Genomic DNA, 15,008 nt, shown 5'->3' on the forward strand with positions numbered 1-15,008 from the left:
CGAAGAGAACGCATGGGTTCGTAGATGGAAATGCGGTTCTAACAGACCTCTCTACCTCTGAGGATGCTTGCCATAGATGCAGGCGAAACGTCAGGAGAGAATGCCTCTAGACCATGGCCATACAGCCCGAAAAAAACTACAACAACCCAGTGATTCCGGTCATGAAAGCCTTCAACAATACAATAATAATGGTAGCCACACAAAATATACATAGAAGGCTGCTGCGTGTCTTGCTATTATTATTGTTGTTGTTATTATTATTATTATTATTATTATTATTATTATTATTATTATTATTACTATTATTAGGAAGGGATCCACACCACATACATGCAAAGAAAAAGCCTGACAATCTTATAAAATGATGACTCTGGGACTTGTGTTTCTCCTTAGATATTGTTTTAATTAGCATTCCCCATCCCCTCTGGTTAATAAGAGACTGCCAGGCGGAACACGGCCCTGGCAGGAAACAAAAACTCAGGGCGCAAAGTGGCAAGATCAAAACCGGGGAGGAAATGTTGAGAAGTCTCCCCACCCTTTTGAAAGAAAAGGGGAGGAAAAAAAGGAGAGGGGGATGAAGCAAAGGGAAAAGGAGGGAGGAAAATAAAAGCAGGTAAGTGTGAAGGAATTACAAAGAACGGAAGGAGAGAGAGGTATCTTGCTTTCAGCCGTACAACCACCTCAAAAACAAAAAAGCCCAACCAGAGCATGCGGAGGGAGGAGAAAGAAATGGGTTTATAAGGAAATGAGGCTAAAAGGATTGCAGAGGAGGAGGGAAAGGGGAAAAAAAGACCAAAACACCCCCCTTTTTCCTGGGCCAAAGGCTCTTGAACATAAAATCAACAACAACAAAAAGTGCAGGTCCCTTCAGGAGCAGGTGCTGCCCCTTGATGGTGGCAGGTGGCGGCGCGCCTCACAGGCTGCCCCCATAGACGCTCTCATCGCTGTAGGCAATGTACAGGAAGAAGTCTTCCTCGTGGTGTTCCTGCAAAGGGGGAGGGTTTTTTTTTGGGGGGGGGGGGGGAGAAGAAGGGGATGTCAGTCTGGGTGGCTGGGAAAGACCCAAAGGGTGGGTGCGGAGATACACATGCTTTGCGTGCGGGATGGCCACAAAGATGCAACCGGACTTCCAAAGGATCCCAGGAAAGTACAGGCAGGCAGGCCCCTCCCATAATTTCTATGTACCATATATACTCAAGTATAAGCCGACCCAAATGTAAGCCAAGGCATCTAATTTTCCCACAAAAAACTGGGAAAATGTATTGACTCGAGTATAAGCTGAGGGTGAGAAATGCAGCTGCTACTGGTAATCATGTTTCTGAGTATTTACATAAAACTGTCATTTAAGATGTCATTTAAATGACACTTAAACTGTCATTTAAGATGTCATTTAAATGACATAAAACTGTCATTTAAGACTGTCCAACTCTGATCAAACCATTATTCTAACCTTCTTCAATGGAAATGTGTTTATGTATCCTTCCAATAATAAAGAGGGTAAAATAATAAATTAATAAAAAATAATAGAGTAAATAATGGAAATTTAATAGTAAAATTAATCAGAGTTAAATAATAAATGTAATAATAGAATAAAATAATAAATGTAATAATAATAGAGTTAAATAATAAATATAATAAAACCAATAATAGATTAAAATAATTGTAATAATAATAATAATAGAGTAAATAATGGAAATTTAATAGTAACATTAATAAGAGTCAAATAATAAATGTAATAATAGAATAAAATAATAAATGTAATAATAATAATAATAATAATAGAGTAAATAATGGAAATTCAATAGTAACATTAGTAAGAGTTAAATAATAAATGTAATAATAGAATAAAATAATAAATGTAATAATAATAGAGTAAAATAATAAATATAATAAAACCAATAATAGATTAAAATAAATGTAATAATAATAGAGTAAATAATGGAAATTTAATAGTAACATTAGCAAGAGTTAAATAATAAATGTAATAATAGAATAAAATAATAAATGTAATATTAATAGAGTAAAATAATATAATAAAACCAATAAAAATTAAATTATTAATGTAATAATAATAATTAGAGTAAAATTATAAATGTAATAAAAATAATACTAATAACAGAGTAAAATAATAAATAACTCGAGTATAAGACGAGGGGAACTTTTTCAGCCTAAAAAGGGGACTGAAAAACTAGGCTTATACTTGAGTATATACAGTAATTTGGAACAGGGACATTTTGAAAGCATATATATTTTGAAAGTAAATGTATATACTGTATAATTTTAGTTTTGGATCGCATAGGGAAGGGTTAACACCCCTGTGGTGTTTGTTTTGTTGTCTATGACCCTGTTCAAAAGATTTCACCTCACTTTCTGTCTCTGTGATATTTTTTGTTTTTGTTTTTAAAAAATGACTTGTCAAAACAAAGTTTCAGCGGAGACCCCTTTCCCACATGATAACGATACTTCCAGGAGTGAATTTCCCTTCTGAGGGGGAGATTTCTCTCACTTCCTGTTGTCTCACATCCATGCTTAACTGATTAAGTCAGATGTTTGTGACTTGGGGAATGCCTATACATCCTCTCTAGCCTGGACTCAGGGGACAGCTGGGAAAAGTTACTTTGGCCCTGCTCCTATTCAAAAGGGGTCTCTCAACCAACCCCAGAGCCTTTGCTCCTGATCAGATGAGTTTGCAAAAGTTACTGGAGGAAGGGGGAAAGTAAGTAAGCAACTCAGATACTCAACCAAGAGTTTCTCCTTAACCTCAATCTCAGAGGGCTTTCTGTCACTCAGAGGACTAAGAAAAGTGACAAATGTTTACATTCAACTCCCAGATTCTCCACCTGCCTGCTCTCTCACCAAACTAGATCTGAGGAGAGCCAATATTGTCAGCCGGAGGAAATGTGGCAAAGGTTTTGTTTGTTCACGAGAACACGAGGGAGTTCTAGGAACTGCACTTCAAGCGAAGTAACTTCCCTAAGCTCCGGCCAGGAGAATGTGCAAGACTAAATGGAGCAATGGTTTCACTTGGCCTAGGTCCAGGAGAAGTTAGTTGTTTCCACCCACAAAACCTGGCCCCTACCCCAAAATTTGACTCTTATTTCAGAGTGTTTAGAGCAGTGGTTCTCAACCTGGGGTCCCCAGATGTTTTTGGCCTTCAACTCCCAGAAATCTTAACAGCTGGTATACTGGGTATACTGGCTGGGATTTCTGGGAGTTGTAGGCCAAAAACATCTGGGGACCCCAGGTTGAGAACCACTGGTGTAGAGTTTTAGAATGACTTTATGCTGCTTCAACCACCCTCCCTGAAAGAAAATATGGGGTGGTGACTTTCTTTTCCTTGTTTCATGAGCCTGGGCCTGATGCCCGCTCACCTGGTAGAGCTGCCCCATGGTGGCACTGGTTGGGGGGATGACGTTGTTAACGAAAAAGAAGAGCGCATCCTCCGCTCGAAGGTGGATCCTTTTCCGGATCAGGAAGTAGAACTGCCCAACTGTGGGGTGGGGGAGGGGGAAGAAGAAAAGGGAGGAACAAGTATCTGTCAGTCAGAGGAGCAAAGGGAAGTGAGAGTTCTTAAACAGGATACTGGCATTCTCCTCTGATCTCAAAAGAAACGGCTTACTTTATGAAGCAATACTAAAAAATGTCCTCTGCAGAGCTTAGAAAAATCCAGGTTTCAAATTCTTGTAGAATCATAGAATCCTAGAGTTGGAAGAGACCTCATAGACCATCCAGTTCAACCCCATTCTGCCAAGAAGCAGGATTATGGCATTTAAATCACCCCTGGCAGATGGCCATCCAGCCTCTGTTTAAAAGCTTCCAAAGAAGGAGCCTCCACCACACTCTGGGGCAGAGAGTTCCACTGCTGAACAGCTCCCACAGTCAGGAAGTTCTTCCTAATGTTCAGATGGAATCTCCTTTCTTGTAGTTTGAAGCCATTGTTCCGCATCCTAGTCTCCAGGGAAGCAGAAAACAAGTTCACTCCCTCCTCTTTGTGACTTCCTCCCACATATGTTTACATGGCTATCATATCTCCTCTCAGCCTTCTCTTCTTCAGGCTAAACATGCCCAGCTCCTTAAGCCGTTCCTCATAGGGCTTGTTCTCCAGACCCTTGATCCTTTGAGTCACCCTCCTCTGGACACATTCCAGCTTGTCAATATCTCTCTTGAATTGTGGTGCCCAGAATTGGACACAATATTCCAGGTGTGGTCTAACCAAGGCAGAAAAGAGTATGGGGAGCATGACTTCCCTAGATCTAGACACTAGGCTCCTATTGATGCAGGCCAAAATCCCATTGGCTTTTTTTGCTGCCACATCACATTGTTGGCTCATGTATAACTTGTTGTCCACGAGTATCCCAAGATCTTTTTCACACATACTGCTCTCGAGCCAGGCATTGTCCCCCATTCTGTATCTTTGCATTTCTGTCTGACCATAAGGAGAGCATGACTTCTAGATCTAGATTGTAGTTCAAAATGTAACTATTTCTGAGCTCTGGTATGAGAACATGTCAACTAGAGCCAATCCAAACAAGAATCCCTTGTCAAGTGGACAGGACTTCCTCCAAATACTCCACCAAAATTTTGGACCTATTCTGAATCTCTCACCAAACTGGATGATGAGTGGAAGGATGATGGGGATGCCCTCCTCCTCCCCCCCCCCATCTGTTCCAGCCTTTGGGCTCGTTCTCTCTCCTCCCCCTTAGTGGGACTCATACCTGTGAGGTCTGATGGGACAAGGTATTTCTTCTTGTCCAAGTCTCCTATCCGGGCCTTGGGTGCTTTTTCCACGATGACCTGTTGAAAGAGACATAGAGAGAAAGGCTGGGTCAGTGAAGGGCAAGGAGGAAGAGCGCAAGCCACAACAGTCAGAGGAGCGGAACCCTTCCTATAATTAGGAAGTCTTGAGCAAGAGAACAAGCTGTTCAAGAAAGGGCCGGGATCAGCTTTCCAGGAGAACCTTTACCGGTGACAGTTGAAAGCGGGAAGTCTTGCTGCAACAGGCTCAAGACTCACAAACAGGCCTTTCAGAGGGAGGGAACTTGGGTGCCATCGGGTTGAAGGCGTTTCCAAAGAACAGCCCCACTTGGAGATGCGTGAAGTCGTGAACAGTGGCATTCTCCTCACCCGGAGGGAACCACAAACAGGGGCTTCTTAAGTCAAAGGGAGGAATTACCAGATAGACTTGAACCCAATATCCCTTCTTTTCAAAGGGATCATGTCCCTACTCTCTTAAAGGCTGGATAGACTTTAAGAGAGTACCGGGACTGTGTCAGCTGCATTAAGATCACTGACCGAAAGGTCATGAGTTCGGAGCCAGCCCGGGTCGGAGTGAGCTTCTGGCCAATTTGTGTAGCTTGTTGTCGACCTTTGCAACCCAAAAGACTTTTGCATCTGTCAAATTTAGGTACTACCTATGTGTGGGGAGGCTAATTTAACAAATTTACGAGGCCATAAAAAATCTCTAACAATGTGGAAGATACTTCATCAGTGTCGCAGATGGACGGTGAAGCGACAGCTCCCCTGATGGCCAGAAAATTGGAATGTTAAATTGCTTCTGAATGTCTGTCTACATGTGTTGTGTGTCTATGGAACTGAATGTTTGTCATCTATATAAATAAAAACGTAATGTTTGTTTGTGGGATTAACAGAACTCAAAAACCACTGAACGAATGGACACCAAATTTGGATACAAGACACCTATCAGGCCAACGAGTGACCGTCACTCAAAAAAATTGATTTTGTCATTTGGGAGTTGTAGTTGCTGGGATTTATAGTTAACCTACAATCAAAGAGCATTCTGAACTCCACCAATGATGAAATTGAACCAAACATGGCACGCAGGACTCCCATGACCAACAGAAAACACTAGAAGGGTTTGGTGGGCATTGACCTTGAGTTTGGGAGTTGTAGTTCCCTACATCCAGAGAGCACTGTGGACTTAAACAATGATGGACATGGACCAAACTTGGCACGAATAGTCCATATGCCCAAATATGAACGCAGATGGGAGTTTGGGAGAAATAGACCTTGACAATTGGGAGTTGTAGTTACTAGTATTTATAGTTCACCTACAATCAAAGAGCATTCTGAACCCCACTAACGACAGAATTGGGGCATGACCAACAGAAAATTCTTAAGGCCATCCAGTCCAATTCCCTTCACCAGGGCAAGAAAATGTAATCAAAGCCCTCCTGACAAAGAGCCATCCAGCCATGGGTAAATATATTTCTCATTACTTTATTTTCCAGATCACCAGACTGGGCCACAGCAATGCGTGGCAGGGGACAGCTAGTGTATGTATACATTGTAATCTGCCTGGAGTCCCCTGTGGGGTGAGAAGGGTGGAATAGAAATACTGTAAATAAATAAATAGCCTCCTCCAAGGATCACCTTAAGAAGAAAGTGGAAGATGTCCTAGATTTAGGGCTATCCCAAATCTGGGAAGCGCATGATCCTTCAGGTGTTGTTGGGCGGCAAATGCCAGCATCCCACACCACATGGCTAGACTGGCTGAGACTGCTGGGAGCTGGAGTTCAAGAACATCTGGAGGAGTGCATGGAGCCCACCCCTGATTTACTATAAAGAACAGCAAACAAGAATGGGAAGGCAGAGAGGAGTTTGAGGATATGAAGCATTTCCCAGTTATTCTCCAGGAAAAAAGAAAGTGAAACAGAGACACAGGCCAGGGAATATGGGAATGCTTACAGTACAAGATTCATCGGCCCTGATATGCTTCCTGAGAAAGACTCCACTAGGAAAGATATGACCTTCTGTGCAAATCTTATCATTTTTGTTTTTAACAGATGTTTGGCAGAAAGGAATTGAATGTCATTGGTTGAATCCTTGAAACATTTAAAAGCAGGGGTCCATTCGAAGACATATCATGCTCATCGTCCCTGGAAAAACATTTCCCCTGATCAGGGAGGCTTTGCGTAACAGGGCATAGGAAGCCTGGGAAGGAAGCCAGGGGCCTGTGCACTCCATCAAGGTTACTCCAACCTCCCTCCAAACACAATTCAGGTGTTTCGCTTGGAGTCCGGCCTCTATGTGACGGTGAGCGAGGCCTCAGCATTGAGTTTCAGTATTTGAAAAGAAGAAAAACTGGAAGGGGGATGTTATCTGGGAGGAGATGAATGGAATAAAGGCACTGTGTCCCACAATAGTAGTTTGTTTGTTAATACTAGCAGTAGTAATGAGAATGACAATGTGCCCTCTCTTCCCTTCTGTCTCTCTGAGTGCCATACACCTGCAACAAGGGAATAGCACTGAGCTATTACATAGACTTGCTATAACAGGAAAAAAATCAGGTCAGAGTAAGACATGCCTTGGCTGTTCAAAAGTGTACTAGAAATATCATTGATTTCTGATCTAAGTGAATCCAGAAAGCAATACGGAGAAAAAAGTGAACTCAGGCCCCTTCTATACAGCTGTATAAAATTCAGATTATCTGCTTTCAATTGGATTGTATGGCAGTGTAGATAAAGGCCCCTTCTACGCTACCAAATAATCCAGATTATCAATGCAGATAATCCATCCTCTGATCTGACTGGATTATATGAGTCTACCCTGCCAGAGGATCCAGTTCAAAGCAGATAATCTGGATTTTATTTGGCAGTGTAGAAGGGGCCACAGTCAGGGTTGTACCAGGTCAATGGGCACTGCTGTCAAAAGAAACATGGATGCGCCAGAAGAAGATCGTTATTGTTGATGATTATAAGATATATTGCTTTTTGTTTGAAAAGGGGTGTTGGTGTTGTTGTTGTTGTTGTTATTATTATTATTATTATTATTATGGATGCTTTCCGCTACACAGGCACCATTTTCTAACTCTTAAGGCCCCTTCTACACTGCCATATAAAATCCAGATTATCTGCTTTGAACTGGGTTATATGGCAGTGTAGATTCAGATAATCCAGTTCAAAGTAGATACTGTAGATTATCTGGCACGGTAGAAGGGGCCTTAGATGCTTCCCTTTTCCATATTATTGACAGACAAGAATGCAACAAGCATTTCCCAGAAAACCAGTGATGGAAAAACCCTTTCACTTTCATGTAAAACAATCTGTCCTGCAGATATTTTAAAAACCCAAAAGGTCTAAGACTTCAATAGGGATAAAAGCCATATAATAATAATAATAATAATAATAATAATGTTGATATGTTTTTATTGCAGATTTTAATGCTGAGTTGATAGGGATGAAAGCAGAATATAATAATAATAATAATAACAATAATAATAATAATAATAATAATAATAATAATGGGTTGTTGTAGGTTTTTTCGAGCTATATGGCCATATTCTAGAGGTATTTTCTCCTGACGTTTTGCCTGCATCTATGGCAAGCATCCTCAGAGGTAGTGAGGTCTGTTGGAACTAGGAAAATGGGTTTATATATCTGTGGAATGATCAGGGTGGGACAAGGGACTCTTGTCTGTTTTAATACCAGTATTAGAAAAACTCTAAAATTACAACAGCAAAACAACAGAGAGGAAACAATCAGGCACATCTAATCACCTCTCAACAAAAGATTGCCCCAGGCACTGCCAGGCCATCAAATGCTAATCAAAGTGGTCAGTTGAAACATTCACACCTAGCTCCAACAGACAAAATATAACCAGTCAGCTTCCCATCTCTGCCAACCAAAATGCAGAGAAAGGGGGGAATGAAGGAGGGAAGAGATACAATGCCCAAGTCCCACAACCCCTTCTTCATTCTTCCAAAACCCACTTTTTGCTCCCTTTCCCATATCCTCCCACACTTTAGCAGCTGAAACTCGACCAGCTGCATCTTTCTCTGCTGGCTCATTCTCTTGTTTCTCTCTCTGCCAATTAAATGGACTTTAATTGGAGGTTCCTCAAGGAAAGGGACTGCCCATCTGTACTTATGAAAACATAAATACATCACTGTCTTGGGGAGGAAAGGTATCCTGACTAAGTGGAGAGCCTACTGTCACTTGCTTAGGGACCAACTGGATATAACAGGAATGCAAATAAAGTGGCCTTCCTTCCTTGGAAGATTTTATAAACAGAGGCTGGATGGCCATCTGTCAGGGGTACTTTATGGAGCCCCTGGTGGCGCAGTGGGTTAAACCCTGTGCCGGCAGGACTGAAGACCGACAGGTCGCAGGTTCAAATCCAGGGAGAGGTGGATGAGCTCCCTCTATCAGCTCCAGCTCCTCATGCGGGGACTTGAGAGAAGCCTCCCACAAGGATGACTAAAACATCAAAATCATCTGGGCGTCCCCTGGGCAACATCCTTGCAGATGGCCAATTCTCTCACACTAGAAGCAACTTGCAGTTTCTCAAGTCAGTCCTGACACGACAAAAAAAAAAAAATAGGGGGGTACTTTGTGCTTTTCCTGCATGGCAGGGGGTTGGAATAGATGGTCCAGGTGGTCTCTTCCAACTCTATTATTCTATGACTCTATGAGACATTTAGGGGTTGTAAGTCCCATAGTCCTTATCACTGTGGCAAGAGGCGAGTAATCATGCAGTTTCCTCAACAAGATTAAGAGGGCTATGTTTTGTCCTTCTGTGGTGCCAGGTAAGGCAGACCATGTAAATAAAGAGGATGAGATGATGGAAGGGGATTCTTGTTTTCATGGGACATTCAGTTCCTGTGTGACAACACAACCTTTTGCCTCCCCTCCCCGCCTCTCCATTTCATCACAGGCAAATCCCAGGGATGAATAAATGCAGGACAGAAATAACAACAACAAAAACAAATCTATGCAAAAGGCAGCTCAGAGTTTGGAAGCTGAAGTACCCAGTACCCCACATGGTGTGTGCCAATAATGATGGTGATGATAATCAACCTGCCACCAAGGATAACACTTCATATCTCTGGATAAAATATCAGCATTGGGGGAAGAAGTTTGAACCCACTTTGACTGCCAGACCTACCTACCTACCTACCTACCTACCTACGTAGCTATCTACCTACCTACGTAGCTATCTATCTATCTATCTATCTATCTATCTATCTATCTATCTATCTATATGTTTAAGCTGTGGACAACAACCCATGTGAAGTTTTGCTCTCTGTGCCCCTGTTTGGAAAATTTCACCTCACTTTCTCTCCCTGTGATACCATGTGATACCGTATTTACTCGAATTTAATACCTCAATTTTCAAATCCCTGGAACCAAAAAATAGTATTTCCCAGCAAATGTAATGCACAGCAGCAAAATGTGTACTCTTTGTCACCTGGCCATTACAGGTGTTGCCTGCTTAGAACAGTTTCTTTAAAAACAAGTATTAGAATACTAAGCTTTGAGCAATGGAAAATAAAACCTTAGGGTGCATCTATACCAGGCACAGGCAAACTTCAGCCCTCCAGATGTTTTGGACTCCAACTCCCACATTTCCCAACAGCCTACCAGCTGTTAGGAATTGTGGGAGTTGGAGTCCAAAACACCTGGAGGGCCCAAGTTTGCTTGGAAAAACCCTTCTTCCCACCTTGACTTTTTCCAAAGCACAATAACTGCTTTGGAGGAGGAAATTAAAATGGAATTACACATAGACATAAGTATTATTATTATTATTATTATTATATTCTGCTTTTATGCCTATCGACTCAGCATGAAAATCAGCAATGTATACATATTAAAATGGAAGTAAACATATATATCAGTATTATTATTATTATTATTATATTCTGCATTTATCTCTATTGACTCAAAGTGGCCCACTGCATTAAAATATGCAATTTATACATATTAAAATGGAAATGTGTGTGTATGTGCGTATATGTATGTAAATATAGCATTATCATCATCATCATTATATTCTGCTTTTATCCCTACTGACTCAAAGTGGTCCACAGCATTGAAATCTACAATATATACATTGTTTTTATTGTACCAAAAGTAACTTGAGAAACTGCAAGTCGCTTCTGGTGTGAGAGAATTGGCTGTCTGCAGAGATGTTGCTCAGGGGGTGCCCAGATATGTTACCATCCTGTCAGAGACTTCTCTCATGTCCCCACATGGGATGTTGGAGCTGACAGATGGGAGCTCATCCCGTCTTGCGGAATTGAACCGCTTACCTTCAGGTCAGCAGTCCAGCCAGCACAAGTGTTTAGCCCATTGCGCCACCGCAATGGAAGTAAACATCTATATCAGCATTGTTATTATCATTATTAAAGTCTGTTTTCATCCCTATCAACTCAGCATTAAAATCCACAATATATACATATCAGCATTATTATTATTATTATTATTATTATTATTATTATTATTCTGCTCTTATCCCTATCGACTCAGCATTAAAATCTGCAATATATACATATCAGCATTATTATTATCATTATTATAACAGCGCTCCATGCAGTCATGCCGGCCACATGACCTTGGAGGTGTCTACGGACAACGCTGGCTCTTCAGCTTAGAAATGGAGATGAGCACCACACCCCAGAGTCAGACATGACTGGACTTAATGTCAGGGGACTACCTTTACCTTTACCTTTTATTCTACTTTTATCCCTAACGACTGAGCATTAAAATCCGCCATATATATCAGCATTATTATTGTCATTATTATTTCTGCTTTTATCACTATCGATCTAGCATTACAATACACAAGCTATACATATCAGCATTTTTAAATTATCATTATTATTATATTCTGCTTTATCCCTATCAGCTCAGCAATAAAATCCACAATATATACATTTTAAAATGGAAGTAAACATATACATCAGCATTATTATCATTATTACTATTATTATATTCTGCTTTTATCCCTATTGACTCATTGTTAAAATCTGCAATATATACATAGTAGCCATCCCCTGACAATGTTGCTGTGGCCCAGTCTGTGTACACGTCTTTGTGTGTGTATATACGTATATGTGTGTTTGTGTATATATGTGGTTTTACGCATGCATTGTACTGTATTTTTTGGTTTTTGGCTTTTAAAGTCTTTTGTGCTGTGTTTTTCAGTGTTTTTATGAGTCACTTGTTGGCATGATAGGTGTCTTGTGTCCAAATTTGGTGTCAATTTATCCAGTGGTTGTTGAGTTATGTTAATCCCATAAGTGGACATTATGTTTTTATTTATATAGATTAAAATGGAAGTAAACCTATATATCAGCATTATTATCACTATTATTATATTCTGATTTTATACCTGTTGACTCAGCATTAAAATCCACAATATAAACATATCAGCATTATTACTATATTGTTTTTATCCCTATCGACTGAGCATTAAAATCCACAATATATACATACCAGCATTATCATATCATATTCTGCTTTTATCCCTATTGACTCAGTGTTAAAATCTGCAATACTGTATAAACATATCAGCATTATCTTGTCTGTTGGAGCTAGGTGTGAATGTTTCAACTGACCACCTTGATTAGCATTTGATGGCCTGGCAGTTGTTTGGTGTGGCTTGTTGGTGCCTGGGGCAATCTTTTGTTGAGAGGTGATTAGATGTGCCTGATTGTTTCCTCTCTGTTGTTTTGCTGTTGTAATTTTAGAGTTTTTTTTAATACTGGTATTAAAACAGACAAGAGTCCTTTGTCCCACCCTGGTCATTCCACGGATATATAAACAATTTTCCTAGTTCCAACAGACCTCACTACCTCTGGGGATGGCTGCCATAGATGCAGGCGAAACGTCAGGAGAAAATGCCTCTAGAACATGGCCATATAGCCCGAAAAAACCTACAACAACCCATTATTATTATATTCTGTTTTTATCCCTATCGACTCAGCATTAAAATCCACAATATAAACATATCAACATTATTATTCTTATCATTATCCGCTTTCATCCCTATCGACTCAGCATTAAAATCTGCAATAAAAACATATCAGCATTATCATTATTATTATATATCAGTATTATCGTTATTATATTCTGTTTTTATCCCTGTCGACTCAGCATTAAAATCCGCAATATAAACATATCAACATTATTATTATTATTATTATTATTATTATTATTATTATTATCCACTTTCATCCCTATCGGCTCAGCATTAAAATCTGCAATAAAAACATATCAGCATTATCATCATTATTATGATAGGGTAGATATCCCTATTGACCCACAATATATATATATCACCATTATCATTATCATTATAATATGGTTTTTATTCCTATAGACCCACAATATATATATATCACCATTATTATTATATTGTTTTTATCCCTATCAACTCAGCATTAAAATCCACAATATATACATATATCAGCATTATCATTATTATTATATTGTTTTTATCCCTATCATCTCAGCATTAAAATCCAATATATATATATATATATATATATATATATATATCAGCATTATCATTATTATATTCTTATATTTTATTATATATACACACCAGTATTCGTATCATTATCATATTCTGCAAAGTGGCTCAGAGCATTAAAATCCACAATATATATATATCAGCATTATCATTATTGTTATTATATTGTTTTTATCCCTATCATCTCAGCATTAAAATCCAAAATATATATATCAGCATTATCATTATTATATTCTTATATTTTATTATATATACACACCAGTATTCGTATCATTATCATATTCTGCAAAGTGGCTCAGAGCATTAAAATCTAATACATATATATCAGCATTATCATTATTATATTGTTTTATTCCTATCAACCCGGCATTAAAATCCACAATACATATATCAGCATTATCATTATTACTATATTGTTTTTATCCCTATCGACTCAGCATTAAAATCCACAATATATACATATATCAGCATTATCATTATTATTATATTGTTTTTATCCCTGTCATCTCAGCATTAAAATCCAAAATATATATATCAGCATTATCATTATTATATTCTTATATTTTATTATATATACACACAACAGTATTCGTATCATTATCATATTCTGCAAAGTGGCTCAGAGCATTAAAATCCACAATATGTAAGGATTGAAATAGAAGTAAACATAGACATCAATAACAGTATTATTATTATTATTATTATTATTATTACTATTATCATGCCATTTCTATACTCTATAATCAGGCATGGGCGGACTTGGGCCCTCCAGGTGTTTTGGACTACAACTCCCACAATTCCTAGCAGCCTCAGGCCCCTTCTTTTTCCCCTTCAGCCGCTTTAGCGGCTGAAGGGGAAAAAGAAGGGGCCTGAGGCTGCTAGGAATTGTGGGAGTTGTAGTCCAAAACACCTGGAGGGCCCAAGCTCGCCCATGCCTACTCTACATGGTTATTATTGTTCTATATATGATAATAGTGGTAGTAATACAGGGAGGCTGGGCTGAGGCCTAGGCCTGAGGCGCCCAACAAGGAAGGGAAGGGAAGGGAAGGAAGGGCCTATTTTTCCCCTCCAATCCCTGCTATGATTGTCTCTCCTCACCGGGACTCGGTCCGGGTACTTCTTGCGGATCTTCTCCCCCTCAGAGCGGCGCTTCTCGAAGGGGTGCTCCTCCTTGTAGACGAACTTCATGGCGGCGGCGGAGGCTGAGGCGACGAGGCTGACGGGCGAGGCCGGCGGAGGGGGACACAGGAGAAGGAGGAGGAGACGCGGCCCGCTCTCCACAACAGACGCCACCGCGCACGCGCAGTCCGGCCTCCTCCCCGCCTTCGCCCGCCGAGCCGCGGAGGGATACGCCCAGAGCGAGGGGACTCGTTTTTCTCCGCTACGGAAACGGCGTAGCGCTCCCTCAGGGCGCCCCTTCGTCAGTAGCGTAAGTTGCGTTTGAGAATTCAGCACTTCGCGCAGCTGGTTATGACTGGACCGTCGAACTCCTCCCCTAGTGGCCTTCCGCCGAGAGTGACGTCACGCACCAAAACAAAGTAGTCCCGAAAGCTTTTCTCCGCTTCTCCTTCCGCCGCTCCGGATTTTAAAGGGACAGACATCTTTATACCGTTATCTGATTTTAAACCGACATCTTTATACCGGTATCGGATTTAAAAAAAAGCAAAAGCAAAGGAGGAACTGAAACGCGGAAGGATCCGGGTCCGAGGCGAGGTGAGGTAAAGCGTCCTGTCATG

The 15,008-nt window shown here is 40.3% G+C and overlaps 1 protein-coding gene across 1 annotated transcript; it reads right to left on the reverse strand.

Moving 5' to 3' along the window:
- Positions 1–377: 377 nt before the first annotated feature.
- On the reverse strand, positions 378–14,567 carry GABARAP (GABA type A receptor-associated protein). The gene is made up of 4 exons (XM_060779879.2): positions 14,371–14,567; positions 4,716–4,794; positions 3,372–3,490; positions 378–985 (listed from the first exon to the last, which is right to left on the reverse strand). Exons 1-4 carry the CDS (start codon positions 14,458–14,460, stop codon positions 914–916), a joined length of 360 nt encoding a protein of 119 aa, XP_060635862.1. The 5' UTR covers positions 14,461–14,567; the 3' UTR covers positions 378–913.
- Between the last annotated feature and the right edge of the window lie 441 nt (positions 14,568–15,008).

Source organism: Anolis sagrei, chromosome 6 (genome assembly GCF_037176765.1).
Source record: "Anolis sagrei isolate rAnoSag1 chromosome 6, rAnoSag1.mat, whole genome shotgun sequence".
NCBI classification, from domain to species: domain Eukaryota; kingdom Metazoa; phylum Chordata; class Lepidosauria; order Squamata; family Dactyloidae; genus Anolis; species Anolis sagrei.

What these genes read in the sequence shown, in the direction of transcription:
- GABARAP (XM_060779879.2), bottom strand. Translation starts at nt 14,460, where the DNA reads ATGAAGTTCGTCTACAAGGAGGAGCACCCCTTCGAGAAGCGCCGCTCT. An exon ending in AGTACCCGGACCGAGTCCCG is followed by an intron (nt 4,795 to 14,370) that starts GTGAGGAGAGAC and finishes CTCTTTCAACAG; the next exon opens with GTCATCGTGGAAAAAGCACC. An exon ending in TGTCCCATCAGACCTCACAG is followed by an intron (nt 3,491 to 4,715) that starts GTATGAGTCCCA and finishes CCCACCCCACAG; the next exon opens with TTGGGCAGTTCTACTTCCTG.